Source organism: Ailuropoda melanoleuca, chromosome 20, assembly GCF_002007445.2.
Source record: "Ailuropoda melanoleuca isolate Jingjing chromosome 20, ASM200744v2, whole genome shotgun sequence".
In the NCBI taxonomy this organism is placed as follows: Eukaryota; Metazoa; Chordata; class Mammalia; order Carnivora; family Ursidae; genus Ailuropoda; species Ailuropoda melanoleuca.
Window position 1 is genome coordinate 9,201,205 of NC_048237.1, and position 23,009 is coordinate 9,224,213.

The following is a 23,009-nucleotide window of genomic DNA, read 5'->3' on the forward strand; positions in this document are numbered from 1 at the left end:
AGAAATTCAATAAAACTTACATGTGGGCCCTAAATGTGTAGATAGGCTCTACATCTAAAGAGGCACTCCTAAAATAGAGGGAAAAAGAGGCGAATCACTGGCTGACATTCAAGAATCATTAGGTGAAATCAAATGAAAGCTTAAAAAAAGAGAACCATAAAGAAGGATAATTACTTATAATTATTAGCAAAGTAGGAAGGAAAAAAGAGGGCTAACATGAAAATACTTGCTTTTTGGCAGGAACTGTTTTTTGCAAGTTCCAAAGTTTCAGAGTATGGTCCTCAGAGGCAGTAACCAGCACAGGTTCTACAGGATGAAAAGCTAAAGCCCGTACTCCATCGAAATGGCTACGTAGTGTATACTTGGGGTTCCATGTCTTTCGAAAGGCATCTTTATTGGCAGGCAACTAAAAAGAAAAGAGTGCAATATTTAGTGGTAAAAGTAGTAAACTGATAGGCATATGGAGTTTTGCGTGTTTTGGTGTGTAAAATATATATATTAAACTGCTTTGCTAAAATGTCCAGTGGAAATTTAATGTACCTTAAAAACTTTATAATAAATCTTTATCATTTAATAAATGATACTAAGAAGAATAACTTCAATTAGCTTTCAAATACCTGATCAAATGAAGAGTTCCTTAATCTGTTTTACCTAATCATCAGGCTAAACCCCAAAGTCCTAATAAACGTCAGATGGGAACAACAAAAAAACTACCATGCTGCAATGCTTTACATGAAAACAATAAAAATTATATAAATTACTACCAAAAATCCAAGAGAACAGTATTAACAATACAGTTGTCATTTAGAAAATCAACATGTGAAATTTTTAAAGGAAGCAAATTAAGGTACTTTCCAAAAGTGTGAACTAAAGACACTTTAAGAATATTGTCATCCTATTTTCATTAGTATTTTTGATACTGGTATGAGGTTAATCTTTTTACCTTCATTTCTCCATCTGTAAAGATAGGCTGTGAAACCACTTCTAAAGTAGTCAAAAGTTTACTAGAATTTAGTTGCTTATATACTTTGAAAATATTAAAGAGAATAATCCAGCCCACCAAGGCTGATGTCTCTAAAAAGCATGCTAATCTAGGTATAACATAAGTATAAAATGTAGAAAAAAGAAATGTTATAAAAGGGAAAAATTAATTTGCTGAAAAACTGCAAATTCATTCATACAAAATCTAAACAAGTATAGTTAACTCTCAATTGAGTGTTTATTGTCTATAAAAAATTTAATCCAAGACTAGTTTCACCTCTGAACACTACCCTTCCCGTCCAATCTCCATTCTCTCCCCATCCCTCAAATGAAGGACTATGTAATAACAGAAATGGCAAACTAACTTTAACATTATGCTTAAAAAAAGAAAAGTTCAAAAATAAAACATAATTTTTAAGAAGTATCCTGAAGGCAAGTGATTCAGGTTACCTATTTTTTTCTCTTGTTGACACCAAAATATGGCTTAATTTGAGTAGATAATTGAGAGTTGACTACTCAAGATAGATATTTATCAACCAATATTATAAGGTAATGAATCATCCCAAACTTCTAGCTAATCCACCACAATACCTAAGAAAAATTTAAACACCACAAAGTAATTACAAAAGAAAAACTACATGTCACTTCAAATCAACATATTGACACACTTAAACTTATCTTTTCCATGCACCTTGACATTAATTCTGTTTTATAAGTGTTTCCAAAAAAATAAGGAGCCTTCTATTAAATCATTAAAAAATTAAAAATAAAACTGCACTTACATCATAACTATAGTCTGCATCATTTGTTACCGTCAAGTCTGCAAGGTCTCCAAGGCCCAGTACACTTAACAAAACATCATCAGAACCCATAATAAATGACTTGCCTCCTCCAGATGGAAACGTTATTGGTTCAGCTATAAAGAACAAAACCGCTTCTTAAATGCTGAAAAATCATACAGTACAAGACAATATTGTGGGGGAAATGTAAGCACTTAACAGTTACAATATTAATATAATTATTTTTATTTTCCCACTTCCCTCCTATTTCTTCCACTCAAAAAATCCTATTACTGAGTAGTAATAAACAAATGTTTATTTGCTTATTTACAAACTGCAACATAATCTTCCACAAATCAAATATGCACTAGATATATTACTCCAGGATGGGAGGGGGGCCAAAAAGGCTTTGTGCTTTGTCTATTTAAACCACTTATCACTTTGGTACAAGTAGAACGATAGTATTTTTTAAATGTTATAGTCCTTTTGCTTTGTATCGTATTTGCTTAGAAGTGCTAGGTATTCTAGTCCCTGATAAAAAATAATGTAAGCATTCAAATGTAAATGGTTTCCAGTTTATCAGTTTACTGAAATGAAGCCTTAAATTGCTCAGATTACTCCAGTAACAACAATTTTCTAGGAAAAGGGCAGTTCTACAACCAACGTCAGCTTCCTTTGTGTAAAAGGTTAATCCACATGATGTTCAAAATGCCTTCCAGTTTTCAAGCTTGACTATGATTTCTTATTTTAACTTTCCTTTTATCTACCATCCTTCTAAAATAAAATAACTATATTGACTAACTATACAACTTTAAATTAAACCTGTTACTTTGGTCAAATAAAATCAAATTCTGCCATAATCAGAAGAGCTATACTATTACCTAAGTATTTTGCTGCAACAGTTACAGTACAAGGAATAATTCTCAGTATTATCTCATACATGCTTTGAAAGCAAAATTTTAATCTGATGATACAAGTACACAAGTCACTGTAATACAAAACAACTCAACATATCAAAAAACATTTAAAATTTATGAGCAGATTTAAAAGGGAAACATTTAAAAACTCAAGCTGGTTATTAATTTTGAAAGGTTCCTACAAAAATGATATAAACTTAATATACTACAAGAAACGTAACAGATGTAATGAAATTTGTCAGTCATGACTGATACTCCTGAAAATTATTCTAAGACACAAGTCAAGTTCTCCTAAATATATACTACTGCAAAAATAAAATTTATCTTTATTTAGAATAATTATTTTATTAATAAGTAAGTTATACAGTTTGACTCAAATAGGATCCTAAATGACACTGCTAAAATGAAGTTGTGAGTTAGCAACCAATCTAGAGTAAATATGACAGGAAATATAAACAGGTATGCTAGTAGTATTTAATCTTACAATGATTATGCTTATTAAATCTGAATCTATAGAACTGATCCTTCTTACCAATATCTAGCATGCAGTTATTGGTAATATCAGAAGCTGCAAAAAACTATAAAACTAACAGTTTAAAATTATGTTAAGAATAACTATGTAAAATTCATTAGGTACTATTTTTTCAAAGCATTTTTAGCCAGTACAAGGACAAATTTTTCTTTTATTCTCATAATTTGTTTGTAAGACAAGTTAGAACAAACTACCACAATTCCTCCCACTCACAATTACACACTCATTAACACAAATCTTAATAAAAGCCCAATAGATTACTTTTAACATAGTAACAAATTCTTTTGTATTATTATATAGAGCTTTTGCAGAGATACTTTTGATCAGCTGTTGAGAAATTTAGGGGCATGTGAAGGGAAGTGCCTGGGCAATATTAACTACATTTAACCAGATTTCTAATTAAGCATATGAGTACATTTCTCCAACTCACTCTATATACACATATTTATTTATATACAGCAACCTATACTGCTCACTCAGCATTTATTACATATATATCTATGTGAAAAAAGTATTTTGTGCTGTATTTCTACTTTTCATAATCACCCATCACTGGGGCATACAGTAATCATAGTAAATACTCAATTCATTTGTCCTTGTTTTTTTATAGAGGGAATTAGTTTGTACACTATAAATTCATTTTATTTATATTAACTACCTGCAGTAAATGACTGCATAAACATAAAAACTGTCATTAGCAATTCAAAGAAAAACAAAACTATTAAAAGTAATTTTTAATAAAAAAATTATGATACTTTTTATCAGATAACCTAAGAGATTTCATCAAGCAATTTAAGAGTACTATTACATTAGCATTTCCTTTTTTGGAAATCTTAGGTCTACAAAATGGGATCTTACAACAAGGTTCTCTTCATACTTCTATTACTAATTCTCCTTTTTACAACTGACCAAGGAAACCTATAGCTCACATATCAAACTCTTCCTTTCTTCTTCAATTCTATCAAACCTAAAGAACACAGCCTAATAATTAATTCCACTTATGACAGTGTTGATATGGTATTTCTTAAATCTTTATTAAAAATGGTCTGGTTGAAAAAAAATAGTCTGATTAAAAACAGACATTTTTTTCTTTATAAAATGTAGTATGATATGGACCTCAACGAGAAAGCATAAAGTTGGAAACTGCCACTGAAATAAGAGATTATGAACTCAAATGTTCCCTTTTCAGCTCTAGGTCAAAGTTGAATTTGCATCTCTTTAAATAACAAACTCTAATTAAGGATTTACCCTATAAAAAGTGTAATGACGTGCATGCTTATTGGCCCCCTCCTTCTTCCATCATTAAGTGAGAGTCAGATCATCGACTTAAATTTTTACTTAAGAAGTACACATATACAGGATGCCTGGTAGCTGGTGGATAAGCGTCCAACTCTTTGTTGCACCTCAAGTCATGATCTCATTGGTTGTGGGAAAAAGCCCCGCATTGGGCTGCGTGATTAGTGGGGAGTCCGCTTGAGGTTCTCCCTCTGCCCCTCCCCCCTAAAATAAATAAATCTTTAAACAATAAAAAGTTTTAAAAAAAAGTACACATATACGTAAACACTCTCAGAGCTCTGAACCGATTTTTGTATGGTGTGGGCCCCGACTGGCTATTTCCGCAGGTCAACGGTTTGAGGCATTTAAAAGGGTCTCTATTTCTGCTAGTATGCTTTACCTTAAATTGTATAATCTACAGTTTACATGTATTATTAACTACAAAAATCTTAGCAAGTTTTCCAGGTATTATGTGGTAAACAGACCAAAAGCTAAGGAAGCTAAGGCACTACTAAATGGCTAAAATAAATAATGGAGTTGGTACATGTATAGAAAATACCTCCTAAGGTAAAACAGGAAAATAGCTTAATAATGGAAAAGAGATCTGGAAAAATCAACAGACTATTTTACTATTCCTGTTGTTTTCCATGTTTTAATATATTTTGTTTTGGTTTTATTATTTTAGTGATTTTCTTTACTTCAGATTTCGTTACAGATTATGATGAATGGTAAATACATACAAAGATGACAGTGAGGGAAAAATGCAAAATTATTTAACTATATGGAAAATGTGGTATTCAAAAATTCTGGGAGAAAAAAAAACAACCAAGGTGGGGTGCCTGGGTGGCTTGCCTGGATGGCTCAGTTGGTTAAGCATCAGCCTACACCTCAGGTCATGATCCTGGAGTCCTGGGATCAAGCCCTGTGTCAGGCTCCCTGCTCAGCAGGGGGTCTGCTTCTCCCTCTGCCCCTCACCCCACTTGTATGCTAAGTAAATAAATAAAACCTTAAATAAAACAAACAAAAACCCAAAGTATTCAAAAATATTTAACTGGAGCATCAGACAAATTCCCTTATACAGCAAAAGCTGAAACAACAATGAAATATAGTCTATACACCAAATTATTAGATACTAAATTATCTTATATATATATATATATACACTCATATATCACAATAAACCTCTGGTGAGAATTCAGTCTCATTAATAAAAATTGTAACTATCCAGACCTAGAATTCTAAGTGTATCTACACTTTCTTCAGCTAAAATCAATTTTGGTAAAAATGACTAACGAGTACTTTCATTTCCTACACATTTCTAATTTAGACACATTTTAGAAAATTCATTACTAGACAGTATATATCTGGTACCAAGTTAAACAATAATTCTGTTCCTTTATTCTAAAATAACTAAATTAGGCATTTGTTCCACATATTTTTAGAAATTATATATATGAAGTTCCAAGTACAATGTCTGGAATTTAGATGTCTTCTAAAAAAGCGGTAGTTATTATCAGTCATTAAATTCAAGCAATATGACAAAATGACTAGTTTTTTCCCAAGTGTACTCCTTAAAGTCCTTTTTTAAACTACTATTTTCCTGCTATTAGATCTGTAAGCTAAAGTTAGATTTCAGAAAGGTACTCTAAATTGCCTTACAGTAGAAACAACTTCACTTAACATTAAAAACAAAAGTAAAATATGTACACATAAAAGCCAGAAATCCCAAAATCCCTAAGAATATTATATCAAGAACTTGCCCAAACCTTCTCTGAAGATCATATAAGCTTATCTTCAGCATTTTAAAGCAGCAGCAAATTTACAATATTAAGGAGATGTGATTTTGTAATTAATGTCTTCTGCAATGTAAGTAAACACAGTAGCTAAATTGTATACTTTCCTCTGCTCTTGCACCTTCATAATCAGACATTCTAGTAGAGGCTGACCTTGACTGATTAAACTGGGGGGACACCTGGGTGGTTCAGTTGGCTAAGCATCCAACTCTTGATTTTGCTCAGGTCATGATCTCAGGATTGTGCAATCAAGCCCCACACAACTCAGAACCTGCTTAAGATTCTCTCCCTCTGCTCCTCCCCCTGCCTCTCTCCGCCACCCCCCACCCCCGTCTCTTAAAAAAAAAAAAAAAATCCTAAAGGATGAGGGGCAATTTATTTCTTAGATCAGCTATCATGTCACAGAGTTTTGTCCTGTTGACCCCTATAAATTAATGTCAGCAGTAAAGGTTCATTTAACGGCTACCACCTGACTTGCTAGCAGCCTTTAAAACTAATTTACTAACTAAAACAGGCTATTTTTCAGAAGTTCCAGCTATAAAAATCTCAGATAAATATATCTTTAATTTTCCAAACCATCCCTCCAAAAATATTAAAAATTTAAATAATATAGTAACAATTTCTGTGGAGAAATACAAATCCACTATGTTTTATATCTATATATAAAATTGAGTCTTCTGTCATTCAACTGAAGTTCTGTAAGCTCAAAGACATAGGTACCCTTAAAACAAAAGGAAATTTTGGTGTTTAAGATTAATGTTTAACAATGCACAGAATAAAACATGAGTATTTTTCCAATTTAATTCACTATCTTAAAGAGTTAACAAATAAGTACAGATGATTTTTATACAAGAGGGCAACAAACAACTGACTTCCCCAAAGCAACCCCAATTCTTCTCAAATTTCTTTTTCACTTTTCCCAAATTTGAAAAGTCTCATTTACCCATCAGTGCTCTGAGATTCTCATAACAGTATGAAAAGTCAACACTGTCATAGGCCATAAATTTAAAGGGAGAATTTCAGCTGTTGCCTGGATAATTCAGGACAAAATATACAAAACTCAAAAGCATCTGCAGTACTGTGGGATCTCTTTAACTTTCAACTTCAGAAATGACAGAACTATTTCTCCTAAGTATTTTGAAAGAAAAGTTTTAAGAAATGTCAGAAAAAAATAATTCGAAAAGACAAAAGAAATAAAAACAATTAAAACAGGCAAACCTAAGGTCACACATTATGACTTTGTATTTACTAATGCCAACATTAATGGACTAATTAGCTAAATAATTATTACATTTCACTATGGCTATTAGAACATTCATAACTCTATAGAACTGTCATTCATCTATGTATCTCTAACAAAATGCGAGGCAGTGAGATGTTAAGAATTAATGGAAATAGGTAAATCTTACACACTTATTGGCCTAACAGTAATTCCTAATTTCTCAGAAATGCTTAAGTACCTTTACTTCTGCACGGAAGTAGGCAGTATGTAAAACAGTCTGAATTTTCTAAAATAATTATCATGGGGATTTATTTGAGGATTTTCTCCCTGACACTGACTGACTGCAATGAAAAACTGCCAACTGGATATCTAACCATCAGTTAAATTCTTCATAAAAGAAAATGCTATTCCTACTCACAAAATAGCTCTCCTTTGTAACTATCCCACTTACAAGTATCACCACCACTGCTTTGGTTTCTATTCTTAAAATTCTGCAACTACATTTTAATAATTCCTCTTCAACCTGTAAGGGCACCTGGGTGGCTCTGTCAGCAAGTGTCCCACTCTCGATTTTGGCTGTCATGATCTTGGGATTGTGGGACTGAGCCCCACATCCAGCTCCACGCTTACTGGGGAGTCTGCTTGGGATTCTCCTTATCCCTCTGCACACCAACCCACGTAACTAAAATAAATAATCTTTTTTTTTTTTATTTCTCTTCAACTTTTTAAATGGGAGGGGTTGTTTTTAAAAAGAATTTTCCCTACCAAGAAAAAAAAGCTTACTTTACGCTTCAGATTAATCTACCCTATTGACTTTATTCTAATCAAAGCTTCCATTCTTATCACTTACCACCCAGATTCCTAATTAGTTTTCCTAACTCCCAGTTTCATTTACCTTCGATCAAACTGAAAAACCACAAATTAATTTTGTAAAATTATCACAATTATCACCCCTAATTTAGAAACCACAAGTGGCACCTTAACATTCTTTGGATCAAAGCTAACTACAATCTTGTACTTTACCTTGAGTGTGCTTCACGATCTGATCTTTCTATCCAATCTTATTTTTAATGCTCCACAACACAAATCTCCACGATTTTATACTCAAAGCAGTTTCCTTATGACAAAATCACACAAGTTCTATCTCTAACATGCACTTCAACTTACAATTCTACCCATTCCTTCAAAACAGTTCCAGCTCTATGCAGCCTTTGCTAATCTTTCCCTGCTCATTCTTATTATACTTGTATGTACCATAATATTTGACTTTATTAGATATTATCTTACAGATAATTTCATGATAGCTAATGTCAAAAATAATAAAGATGAGAAAAAAGTTTGTGAAGTCATAATCTTCCTGAACACGCAGACTGAGAAACACGGAAGAAAAGGAAAATAGGAGATAACGTGAAAGTTACTGTTTAAACTGAAGATCCCAAATATGTAGTAACTATAATTATTTTTTCATACTATATCCAAATATTAGTCTTTGTGTGGCAGAGTGCCAAGTTCAGGAAATGATGTAAGAACCCTCCTTTAATTCTAGTTGCCCAAAAGCTGCTAAAAGATTAAAGCAGATTTCATAACCATATATGAGTCTTATGTAGCCCCTAGTTTGTAGAATACCTTTCAACTACAAATTTAATGTCTTCATTCTCCTTCTAAATCTAGCCAATATTCTAAATACAATAAATGTAACAAAATACAATTTCAAATAAAAAATACGAAGCCTAATTAACAATAATTAGAAAACTGTAAACATATTAGTATAAAGAATATTACACATATTATAGAAATATTCAAGGCCCTAAATGAAAACTCATTAAGCATTTATTAAATAAAACCTGATTCTTAATTATTGTTGGACTTTATAGGAAAAATACTTTATCTAACTTAACAACAAGAAAAACTTTTTTTAGGTGGGGGGGGCAGTCAAAGAGAGAGGGAGAAAGAGAATCCTAAGCAGGCTTCACGCTCAGTGCAGAGCCTGACACAGGGCCCAATCTCATGACCCTGAGATTATGACCTGAGCCAAAATCAAGGGTCATATGCCTAATGGACTGAGCCACCCAGGTGCCCCAATAAAAACTTTTTTTACTACTCTGAATTATAAAACAACCCACCTACATCATAACTATGACCATCAAATCTTCTAAATGTACTATCTGCTAAAAAGATTATAGGACAATGGAAAACATACTAATTATGCCATGTGTAAGCCAAACAATGGACTGATGACTGCTGCGTTCGTGTTTTTAAGCCCATATTTATTCTCAAACACACATATTCAAGATTTACAGAATTTCTCTCTCTACAGACTCTATTACTGTAAGTACTAAAGTACTTTTTACTGAATCTTTTTCCCTTCCTCATAAGTGTCCCCCCCTTTGTTAATAAAACCTTATATTCTAAAGTGAAAGCAACTGTTAGCAGGCAATCTGGAAAAGGTAAGTTTATTTTATTTTTTTTTAAAGATCATATTTATTTATTTGAGAGAGAGAGACAGAGATAGCATGAGTGGGGAGGAGAGGGAGAAGCAGGCTCCCCGCCGAGCAAGGAGGCTGACATGGGGTTTGATCCCAAGACTTTGGGATCATGACCTGAGCTGAAGGCAGACGCTTAACTGACTGAACCACCCAGGCACCCCGATAAGTTGATTTTATTTTTTTATTTTTTTTTAAAGGTTTTATTTATTTATTTGACAGAGAGAGAGACAGCCAGTGAGAGAGGGAACACAAGCAGGGGGAGTGGGAGAAGAAGAAGCAGGCTCATAGCGGAGGAGCCTGATGTGGGGCTCGATCCCAGAACGCTGGGATCACGCCCTGAGCCGAAGGCAGACGCTTAATGACTGCACCACCCAGGCGCCCCCCAATAAGTTGATTTTAAAATAAGGATTTAGTTATATCATGTTAGCTAGATCTGTTCTATTTTCTAACTATTGTTCTAATTAAAATAATGCTTTCACATGAAAACTATCATCTTTAAAAAAAATCACAATAAGAAAAAAAAACAAAAACTAGTTCGGCTACAAAGTGATTCCATAGTTTTAGAAAGTATACTGACTCAGAGTATCAATCTGATACTTTCTGACCCTTGTCAAAATGTCAAGTTAAGACAGTTAGCCACAGGGGCGCCTGGGTGGCTCAGTCGTTGGGCGTCTGCCTTCAGCTCAGGGCGTGGATCCCGGAGTCCTGGGATCGAGCCCCACATTGGGCTCCTCTGCAGGGAGCCTGCTTCTTCCTCTCCCACTCCCCCTGCTTGTGTTCCCTCTCTCGTTGGCTGTCTCCCTCTCTGTCAAATAAATAATTAAATAAATAATCTTAAAAAAAAAAAAAAAAGAAAAGATAGTTAGCCACAAAGTGAGTCTGTAGTTTTAAAAAGTGTGTCAATCTGATACTCTGACCCTTGTCAAAATGTCTAAGTTAAGGTAATGTGTTAGGGGGAGGAAAAAAAGAAAGAAATATAAGTTGAACTGAATGGTCTGTTTTAAAAAGTGTGAAATCAGGGGCAGCTGGTCAGTCAGTTAACTGACTCCTGATCTCAGCTCAGGTCTTGACTCAGGGTCGTGAGTTCAAGCCCCGTGCTAAGCTCCATGCTGGGCGTGGAGCGTGCATGCATACATACATACATGCATAAATAAAATAAGGTGTGAAATTAAAACAGGAAATATAAAACCAACTGCATCCCTTTAATATGAGACAACTGTTTTTTGTCTTTGATGCAAGAGAGAGAAAAATTAACTGCTTTATGGACTCTTCAACTCTATACTCTCTCCTAAATAGAAGCACAGCTTAAATATCAGATATTTGGGGCAGCTGGGTGGCTTAATGGGTTAAGTGTCGGACTATCGATTTCAGCTCAGGTTATGATCTCAGGGTCATGGGATTGACTGAGCCCAGTGTGGGGCTCTGTACTCAGCAAGGAGTCAGGTTGAGATTCTCTCTCTCCCTCTGCCCCTCCCTGGGCTCGAGTGCATGTGCGCACGCTCTCTCTCAAATAAACAAACAAATAAGTAAAATCTTTTTAAAAATATCAAAGACGTTTTACAGTGTGCACCAAGTTGTTTTTAAAAGCCTACTCTAGGGGCGCCTGGGTGGCACAGCGGTTGGGCGTCTGCCTTTGGCTCAGGGCGTGATCCCGGCGTTGTGGGATCGAGCCCCACATCGGGCTCCTCTGCTGTGAGCCTGCTTCTTCCTCTCCCACTCTCCCTGTTCCCTCTCTCGCTGGCTGTCTCTATCTCTGTCAAATAAATAAATAAAATCTTTAAAAAAAAAAAAAAGCCTACTCTAAGTTATTGCTACAAAATAATAATTTCTTCTTAAATGTTAGAAAATGTCCAATACATAGATATTTGGACAAAAGTCACACTTGACAAAAATATTACATTTTCTGGTGATGGTCTGTCATCTTGGATCCGGAATATCAAGTGACAAACACTAATATGAAATTTTTAAAAAACCAGAAAACAATCCAGGGACACTCACTTATAATTCATATTTTGAAACTATTGAAAAAGTTAAAAGACTTTCCTTTTCCAATGTATTGACAAGTCAAAGGATGTGCAGCAATTCTGTAACATCAGTAAAGAAGGGTAATGACAATCATATTCTATACATGGAAAAGACAGGAAAATTAGAACAAATGACCATCATGAAGAAAACTAAGACAAGTTCATTCATTCACCAACACCCAGAACTGTAAACATAATATTCTCAGAATGTGAGTCTTTGAAATGGGAAAAGCCTATAAATCGTTTGAAGAAAAGATATGAAACAATCTAATTTTAATAAGCCTCAATTTTAAAGGTCTTAAATAGCACAGGAGTAACAATAAGCCATAGAATAAGAGCATCTATAAAAGAAAACATATTACAATCCACAATTTAAACTTTCCATGTTGAAAACCCGAAACAGACAAAAAGCAAAGAAGTCTTAAAAAATTTTTAACTCTTTCCTCATATTCTAACTAAAGGTTTTAAATTTCAGATGCTTCACACTTACTCTAGATGCTACACAGTGATTTTTGTTATTGATTTACACATTTTTACTGAGGTATAAAATACAGCAAAATGAAGACCATCAAAAACTTCTCTAGAAAAATCCTACCAGACCAAAATTTTAATATAACAATAAATTTAGAACCTCTCCCTGACTCGCTTCCCAAATTACAGAATCCTTAGAAATTATTAAAGAATAAAGAAAACTCAGTCATAGGTCAGACAACAGTACTATATCATTTAATTTCCTGATTTTCATCATTGTATTGTGGTCACTTAAGAGAATGTTTTTGTTGTCCGGTAATATATGCTAAACCATTTAAGGAACAACATGTCTGCAACCTACTCATTTTTTGAACTATTCAAAATAATAAATGTAGATATTTACAGAGAGAAAGAATAAAGCAAATGTGGTGAAATGTTAATAACTGGGGGATCTGGGTGAAAATTACCTGGAATTCTTTGTACTATTCTTGCAATTGTACTTTTCCTTAAGTATGAAATTACATCAAAATAAAAAGTTAAAAAGAAAAGGAAGCTTAACACTTTTGAAGCCTGAAAACAAAATAACTGCATCAAGTCTCTTTAGTTTCATGGTCTTTACTTTTAGAAGTATTAATAAAGTATAACTCCTAAATATATGTCACGTAACATGAAATTAATACTGAATTGTATCTACAATCCAAGGCAAAGGTGGTCACATTTAAGTCATTTTCTTTTGCCTCAGTTGGGGGGAAAAAAAGGTATAGTGAAGTAAACAAGTCAGAAGACAAATAACCACTAGTTTCTTAGCTCTGGGTTTCATAATTCTTTCCATTTAAGAGTCAAATCATGTTTGAGACTTCCAAAGTTAAAAAGATGATATTCTCACCCCTTTTTTCTTTCCATTAAAAAAAAAGCATTTAGATTCGGTTACATCTGCTGAATTTATATGGTAAAATTAGCAAATAATTTTCTTCCCTCTAAGAAGCTAGAAAAAATCTGTAGAAATGTAGTATTGTGATCCAGTGGGTATAATTCATTCACATTTTGGAATAAAGGAAATAAATCAAGACTACAGTTTATGAATTATTCTATCTTATACAAAGCTGTATGTAATAAAATATCAGAATAAAACTCAACAGACAGCTAAGAAGAAAATTCATGAATTATCCTTTTCGTGTAAAATTATATCTTTGTATTAATACGATGACGTACATAGATTAAGACAGAAGTTATGATCCATCAACTAAAAAAAAAGGTTTTTGTTTCCTTAAGTTTATCTTCATATCAGGGATTCAGCGCCAACATATTCATACTGAACTCGATATATTCAAGTGCAAAAAGGTTTCATTTAAATTCACAGTAAGTGCAAAAGGAAACATCATCTTCTAATTCATTCCTGAGACATTTTTCTGGAACCTCATCTTTGTATCTACACATACAAGTCACCTTAAAGACACTGACATTTGTAAAAACATTAAAAATGAGAAATAATCTAAAGGTCTAACTAATGGAGGCCAGGTTAAATCTACCAACTGCAAAATTACGTAACCATTAAAATTGTATCTTTTTCAGATGACTGTGAAACATTTAAGACAAAATGAATTGAAAATAACAATGATATTTTTGTTAAAAATTAAAAAGGAGGTTTATATAAAAGACAACACTTAGAAAAAGTTGTAAAGATATATGTCAAATATTGGTCTCTCAGTATTAAGATTCTGGGTGTTCTTCACGTTTTTCTTTTTGTTTCTATATATTATACTTCTTATACTGTCTGAGTAACAAGGATGTGTTATTTTTATGGTTATATAAACAAAGTTCTTAAAAAAAAAAAAAGACATAAAACCTAAATTAAAAGGACCTGGCTAAATAATGCAGTACATATCTAGATAATAAAACAGTATTGCGACATGAGAGCCTCAGGCATGGCTCTGCAGGCCCCAGTTCCTAATTTATATCACAGCAATCCCCTTTTGTCCACTCCACATAGCTCTCCAATCTTACATTTAACAACAAGGTAGTTTGGTTAAAAAAAAAAAAAAAAGAAAAAAAGAAAACATGTTATACGGAGGAATATTTACTGACATGAAATGATGTCTTCTATAAAGTGTCAGCTAAATAGGCAAATAACAAAACTTTTCATACTATGGTCATATTTTTAAAAGTTAATTAAAATTTTATGGAGGTTTTGAATTTTAGTTTCAGTTCATTTGTTTCTAATATTTCTTAAATATGCGGGTATAACATTTTTTAGAAACATTTAAAACCTACAACTAAAAAAGACCTTCAATTGACTTATATCTTATTTACTAAACCTCAAAAAGGTATAGACCTAATCATATCAGGGGAAAAAAATTGGGTATTTATATTTTAAATTAAAGCAACATTATCTAACATTTCCAAAGAAACCTTCAGATGAGTCAGTTCATTAACAGCATACATAAAATAAGTAATCTAAACTACATTTCATTAAAAAGACCTAAACACCAAAATTCTAATGTCGTCATGTCTATATTCAAACAGTCAATCATGCAAAACTACTTTTATACTAAACATGCATTAATTATATCGGTAAATGATGTTAGAGCTGAACACAGCCCCTGCCCAGCACTAAATGTTTTTAAATACAATAAGCAATTCACTGTATAACCTGAAACTTCTTAGAGAACAGTTTTTCATTCACGTGCATAGCAAATTAGCATAATTTTATAAAAGAAAATTGTGTAATAAGTCCCTAAAACTCCCCTTATTAGCTTCCACAATAAATTAAACCATTTAAAAAGAGTTTTACTGAAAAAAAACTTACACCCTATTCTATTACACCTGCCATTTATTTTATAATCTGTCACCAAATGAATATGAAAAGAATGCCTATATAGTTTTAGCCTCTGCCATCACTTTGTCCTTGACATAGTCAAAAAATAAGACTAGCAAGAATGAACGGCCAGTTCAAAATAAAGCTTCCCCAAAATAAGTTTCAAGTTTCTTCATTTAATATTCAAACGTCTGAAGATGCTTTTCATGTGGCTGTTTTTAAAATCTGATTCAACAAAATGGAAATGAATGGTATCTTTGATAAGTGCTATAGCTAAATTTACACTTTTATAGTACATTGGTCAGATACAACATAGTGAAAAATACTATGAAAAAAAGTTATTCAACTAGAGACCAAATAAGCCTTACTGCCCTATCCTTTCTATTAGCTCTCCACCAGAGTAGTCAAGAAAATACTACCCAGGAGAGATTTTTCTGCTGCCCTCCTGGTTTGCTGTTGGATTAAGGCCAGAAAGCAGCAAAGATGGAAAGGGCTTTTATATTCGCTATGTTTAAGGATTCCCAAACTAAGAAATGTAACCTGGATAGGAGTTGGTTATAGCTCTAACACCCTATTTCTCAAAAATAAAGAAATTTATACTTTCTCCCTTTAGAACAAGTTTGTTACTTTTAATTCTAAGGCCAATATTCCTTATAATTTGGTAAACTTTTTAAAGCTTTAAAAAAAAAAAACAAACTCCCTTGAAATCTTTCCTTCATCCTTATTAACATTATTTAAAATGATTTTTCACTTGATTAATAACACATCCTAAGTTATACTCAAATAAATTTCAATTATACAACAAAGTTTAAAGTCAGCTGCCCCCTTACGAAACCAAAAAAAGGTACAGACACATAAAAAAACAAGAGTTGAAGAATTTTTTTCTCAAAGATTGGTATACAAAAATTATAATAGAATCTGCACTTACTCTTCACCCCTTTCTTCCCCTTTCGTTCCTTCTTGTACTGTTCCTTCAGTTTACTTATTAGTCCCTGGTCTACATCCCAAACCTCAGTAGGTGGGGAGAGGTCATCTTTATCTACATGCAGCATATTATTAAAAGAAAAAAAATCAGCAGTTGGCAATGCAAGCTGTTGGCAGTAAACTGTTATAGCTTTACATAATCATAATAAAAATGTACTAACAACATATACCCAAAATACTTTAAAGGTGCAGTTTCAGTTTTGGTATTCACAACTCAAACTCTAAATGCCCATCTCATAGGTTTCTAAACAGTTAATACTAACAGTTAAATGGTGCTTCATTTCTATGAATCACAAATTTGAAGGTTATTATTCTTTCAATGACTAATATTCAATGGACTGACATTAGAAAACTAATGTTATACAAAATAGATCACTGCATCTTTATAAAAATGTTCATAAAAATTATTCAGCCAGCATTATAAAAGCAAATGAATGAATTACATGCGAACTACTCATAAGAGTGCAAGCTGGAAAGGTCAGTGCCATTTTATTGATGAAAATATTCATGCACCTTCTGTCACACTGATTCTGCATGCACGGGGTAACTATACTAATGGAGGCATTCTAGTCCAATATAATACATTCAAATAGCTCCAAAATACATTGTCTCCAATAATACATACAAAGCATTCAGAGAATCCCACCTTGGCCCCCACCCCACCCAAATAGTTCAACATCTCATTACCTTCTTCCATTGGTCTACAACTAAAATTAGCAAAAAAAAAACAAAAAAACAAAACTCAAATTCCACTGAAGAATTTTTTGAGTTGATTTTTTTTTTAGGGTAAAAGCAGTGACAAGCATGGAGAAGTGAAAACATATATTGCTGTATATCTGCTAAAGATGAAATGTCAGCTATTTTAGCTGAATAACAAATCTGTATTTATTTTAAGTAAATACTTGTGCCTGGAAAAATTTTACTCTATAATAAACTAGAAGGAAAACAGCATTAAAAAGAAGCAGAATTAAAAATAAGTCTATTAGAATTATTTTTAGTATTAAGGGTTTTCCCTTCATTTGTTTAGTTTTAAAACAGCCACGTTATTTAGAAAGCTTAACGTTCTGTTACAGAGTAACAATGATGAGTTTATGTAACTATGTTACTAAATAAAAATTATACCAAAACACATAGGCTAAGTCAATCAACAGGACTGACAGAATAGTGCAATTTTAGGGAAAACATACTTCCTAAATTTTTGATAACTCATTATACTCTAGGTCACAAGTCTTGTAAAACTGCATAGGCCTCGCTGACTTAATCCATACAGTAGACATAAAAAAGCCATTTTTCCCCCTTACATACTGCTATATGTAGTAAATATAGGAAATTCTCATATTTAAATGGCACGTAGAAATTCAATTACTTACTGTACCTTCAGCCTTTCCTACTATAAATGTTATCACTTTCTCTCCTATGAATATACCTATGATCTTAGGCAGTCAGTATATAAAAAGCTAAATTCAAAGCTTTAATTTGCCAACCTTAATTACTTAAAACTAGGTTGCTCAACACTGAAACTTACACATAAGATTATCTGTCAAATTTGCAAATTGTAATACTGTTTGTAATACTGTAGTAATACTGACTTAAAGAGAAAATTCACTTTTTGTGTATTCTAAATCATGATGTTTACTGAAAACTGTGCTGTATCAGAAACTGTTCTGTGAACTCACTGGATACTCCAAAAAAAAAAAAAAGTGATCTGAAGAAGGAATCATTTGCATTCATTTAATAAAACTAGCAATTATTTTTAAAAGTGACCACTTTAAGTAAGCCAAAATGACACATTTTTAAACCTACAGAAAGAAATTTTAAAAAAGTTTAAGTGGTATAAACTTTATACAGGTAATTCCATAGGACAGAAAATTTTAGTAAGATAGCCCAACAGTTTTTTAAAAGACCTCTGTAGAAAAAATAAAGCTGTGAGTAACTCTAATTCAAGTAGCAAAGGGTACTGGAGTGAAAAAGCAAAAGGGAATAATAAAAAGGATAAGCCTAAGGGAAAAAAAACAAATATTACTTGCAAGATAACCTAAAGTCTAGAAAACAAAGGTTAACTCGAAGCAGTGCAAAGAACAGGTTGGTGAATGCATATGCGCCCAAAAAAAACATCCTGAAACTTGCCTGGTAATAACAGCTGATTTGATATTGCTTATAAGAAATAGTTAAGAGCAAAAGGGAAGAGGCAGCATAATCTTCTATATATTAATTCTGTTTTTTAAAAATCTAGGGGGGAAAAAATACCAAGAAATGAGGTTGAATCAGTTAAGGGAACTTTTTTGTTTAAAAGAAAAGATGCACACATAAAAAAATGACCCTTAACAACTCAAAACCACAAAAACATAAAATTCTACTATGGTAATTCTATCAGAACAGTGGAATTATATAAATCTACTTAATGTAGCATAAAAATGTAACTAACTTCACTTTATGCAAATATTCAGTACTTTAATTATCCAATCCATTATATTTAAATACAAACATTCAGGTACTAATTAAATCTGGTACTTCTATAAATTTCCACAAATCACAGTTTCAAAGTGGAGGAGAAAATAACCAAACATGCTCAAAATGCCAAGTCTCTGTGAGAGAAATAGCAAAATTAGAAATGCCTACTAATATTTTTGATTATGAGAAGAACTAAAAACTACCAAAATTAAACCCAGACTACCTAATGTAGATAGCGGAAGAAAAAAAGGATTTAAAAGCTTCCTAAAAAGCAGTGGTTTTATAGGATAAAAGTATTCAAACTTAGAATATCTGAGCAGATTTCTAATATTACAAAATAAAAAGACAACAGATTACCCATTGTGGGTGAGTACTGGGATATGTTTCATTAGGATACATTATTTATTAAAAACAAAAAATAACAAAAGAAAATGTCTTTTACCCAATAATTTAAATCTCAAAAACTGCCACCTTCCCGTTTGTAAGTAAATTCAAATTTAAGCAAATGAGTTAAATAATGTTTGTATATCCATCCTCTTTGTTTTGGAAAAACTGAAATATAGCACCTGTTGAGTAGAAGTGAAAAATTCAGAAACATTGCATAGATCCTTTGACGCTCTTCATTTGTTAAGGAAAGAAACCTGAACAATTTTGTTCTTTTCCTTCTAAAGAAATTAAAATGTTTTAAAGATGGTTCAGTCTCATCTGGAAGGAAGAGACTTTCAGTTACTTCCATTTACGCAAAGATTCAGATCACTCTCAAATAGTAATGGTAAAAGTGAATAACGTTTTACAATTATCATTCACTATTTAGGTCTGCTTTTGAAACTGCTCTAGAGCCAGAAGTCTTTGGTCATAAGGACCAATCGACTGTACACAATACGGTATTTCATTATTAGAAAAATAATGCCATTCTATACATATTAAATTCCTGAAATTTTTGTATATTCTTTTGACTAACAGTTAAACTTCCAGCAACTTTAGGCAAAGAAAGCGAGACTGGTTATAGGCCAAGATTTAAGCTATACAGATATTTGAAAACTGTTATTTTCTTTAATGAAAATAATGAAAATAATCTAAATATTCATCAGTGAAGCTCCAATTAAATAATGGAACATATTGACAGGATATTAAAAAGCTATTAAAAATGCTGTCACAGAAGAACAATATATTAGGTGAAAAGAGTGGGTTATAAATTGGCACTAAGCAAAATCTTTTGTTAAATAAAGATAGATATACATATATAAATGTTAACCATGATTCTCTGTACATAGTGGCATTACAGGTTACTTTTAATTTCTTCTTCACAGGTATGTGTGGGTTTCTAAAACTTCTAAAATACACGAGTCATAAAATAATTATATATTTATATAATTTAAATGTATTTATATTATTATTTTTAAAAACCCCCAAAAAACAGTACTTTAGAAACTACTGGGGGGGAAATATTAGGTATTTCCAACACTGAATGGGTTGCGCAAAGAAGCTTAAAAAAAACTTTGATGCTTTCATCGTGTTCCCTGAACAAGGCTAATTCTCAAGAAAAGTAAACGAATATAGCCATTTTCAAATATTAAGTACAAAAATGAATATTCAAAGTCTAAAAAGTAATTCTGAAGTTTTTTTCATATTTTCCACTAACGTGCCTCCTCTCTTTCCACTTAGAAGAAGAGACGAGTAAAGGTCTGAAACAATGCTTGAGAATTGTAATCAATAAGAAAGCTGGTAACAAAATTCATATTTTTAAGTACTTGAATTGTTATCAGGATAGTAAATAATTATATTACCTATTAGGTTTTGTTTCTCTTGCTACTAGCAAATTCAGTTTCAATACACAAATAAGGCATTTTTAAATAACATGTGTTCCCCATCACCAAAGTAGTTTTTAAGTAGCTAGTGATAATTCTTCCTGCTAGTAACTAAGCACTCTGGCGTTCATTTGAAATGTGCATTAAGGTACTTAGTAACCTTCTCCAATAAAGCTCTGTAAACACAGTGTGAGTTCTACCTGTTAAGATAACATGCTGGTATTAAAAGCTGATTGAATGCACAACAGAGTGGACCTCAGCTACTATCTTAATATAATTTTTATACTTTTATTTTCTAAGGGGTTTTTAACCCTGTATAAATACAATTGTTTTCTTTTAGTTATGGCTGGATTATTATTAGCATTACATATCATTTCCAAAGGCTAGGCCCTAACATATGCACACTAAATTATTATATGTTGTAAAGTTTAATAACTTCACACTAAACCTTGCTCAATGTAAAGCTATAAATCAGGATTAGTAGCTTTATTACTTTCTACCAATAAGTCAAGTAACATCATATGGGCATAACAAAAGAGTTAAATCTTTAAACCTAGATTCATTACCAAATTAAATAATGGGAATGTTTAAAACTATATACATTTTTTAAAAATATGCTAAGAGGAAAGAAATTGGATTTCTTTCAACTTTAAATCAAGATAAGTTTCAAAAATCAAAATCCACCAAAAGGCATACATTGAACAATAGTTTTGTCACCAAATCTAAATAAATTGGTGCAAAATACCCTGAAATTATTCAATACCACTTCCCCTTGCTCTTGTTCAACTGCCACCATACATTCAAATACTCACATTCCACATATAATATTCAATAGCAATACGTCTTTAAAGACTATTCTCCCACCCCCATATTTCATTATCACCTTACCCCATTCTGTGCCATCCCCTGAACTCCGTGCTTCTCCAGCTCCTTCACCATCTTCAGCAGTCACTAAAAAATCAAATTCTTTCAGAGCTTCCTCAGTATCAGGATCATCAGTTAGGTCAGCAGCTAAACCTTCATTACCTATCTGTAAATGGAACATAAGCCAAGAATTACTTTTACCCTAGATATAAAAGGGGTCCTTTATATGTTTTCACACAATTATCTTTATATTTAAACTCCCATTTTTAAATTACTTACATATATAAAATTTTAGATTTTCCATTTATCTCACCAATCCCAAACTATACCCTATAGAAATGGTTCTTAACAGTGCCATGTGAAGATTACTGTAAGATATGATGCAAGTAATCTGGTAGTAAAAAATGGTTAAAATACTAATCACAAATAGTTAAGTTCTTTAATTATAACAGATTTGCAATTATCCTTATTTACAGACCCTTTTCACTCACTCACATTCTCATACGTTGTGTTGAACTGAATTCACTCACTGAGAGCTGCAAATGTAGTCCATAATTCACAGGGCTATGGCATAACTAATAAGGATATTAACTGATCTTAAGTCAACAGCTGTGATAATAGTGCTTTACCTCCCAAGAAAAAAAGGGGGGGGACGATCAAAATCTCCATTCACCCACCATGTTACACACATGAGTTACACACATGAAATGTGATAGGAACATTGAAAATTGCTTTAATAGCCTAGAAACTTTTCTTGAGGAACAAGAACCCAACTATAACATCCTAAGGAACCAAAACTTAACCTATGCATTTTTTTTCACATATGTGAAATACTCTATACTACTGTGATAATTCATAAATGGACCATCAAATCTATGTAACTCTTAAAGCTAACCCACATCACTGATAAAACTGATAATTCAGTTTCTTAGGTTATGAGCAAAAGTAAATTCTTATTAATCCTTATCAAAGAACCAGAATGTGGACACATACATTTATAATCCATAGCTTACTCCCTCACCCAGAGTGGAAGTATCCCCACTACACCTTCACTTTATTTATCACCTGTTTACTATACATGAAGAGACAGACTTCAGCAGTGATTCTTAATTGTAGCAGGAATGGAGAAGGTAGTTTTTTTTTTTTTTAAGTTTCAAACCGCCAAATAGTTCTATAAAAACGGACCCCCTTTTGTCATTTAGTGAATGATACAGCAAATAATTTCTACTACATGTGGGTAGTATTACTGACAATATATAAAACTTTCAAGTGAGATGATAAAATAAAAAATAATCACTCCCAATGTAACTTAAAACGTCCTGAAAATTTCTATTCCAAATACATACATATATTTATTATTTATTTTATTATTTTAGCTAATAAAAATTAAAAATGGAGTTCCTACTTTGTGTTTATTCATCCGATGTTTATCTTTTCCTTCTGGGATGCCTTCAATCATGTCATTTTCCTCTTCTTCATCACTGTCATCAGCATTTTCTAAAAAATTGAATGTCTCAAGAACATCACCAGAGGGCCTGTCAAAGAGGAAAAAGATGAATCCAAATATTCCAATGGTTAATTCTAATATTACTTTGTTTCCTACTTTA

The 23,009-nt window shown here is 32.4% G+C and overlaps 1 protein-coding gene across 3 annotated transcripts in view; it reads right to left on the bottom strand.

Annotated features, from left to right (window-relative positions):
- STRN3 (striatin 3) overlaps positions 1 to 23,009 on the bottom strand; it is a 96,917-nt gene that overhangs the window by 16,758 nt on the left and 57,150 nt on the right. For 2 of the 3 annotated variants that reach the window (XR_004622181.1, XM_011224044.3), the window contains exons 6-11: positions 22,808 to 22,937; positions 21,427 to 21,568; positions 16,224 to 16,334; positions 1,764 to 1,897; positions 231 to 406; positions 21 to 68 (exon numbers count right to left, since the gene is read on the bottom strand). Coding sequence is in view for 2 of the 3 variants with exons in the window: in XM_011224044.3 (XP_011222346.2) it covers positions 21 to 68; positions 231 to 406; positions 1,764 to 1,897; positions 16,224 to 16,334; positions 21,427 to 21,568; positions 22,808 to 22,937 (741 nt within the window). In the remaining variant the exon portion in view is untranslated. The remainder of the gene's footprint in view (positions 1 to 20; positions 69 to 230; positions 407 to 1,763; positions 1,898 to 16,223; positions 16,335 to 21,426; positions 21,569 to 22,807; positions 22,938 to 23,009) is intronic. The other variant, XM_034648516.1, reaches the window with a different exon arrangement.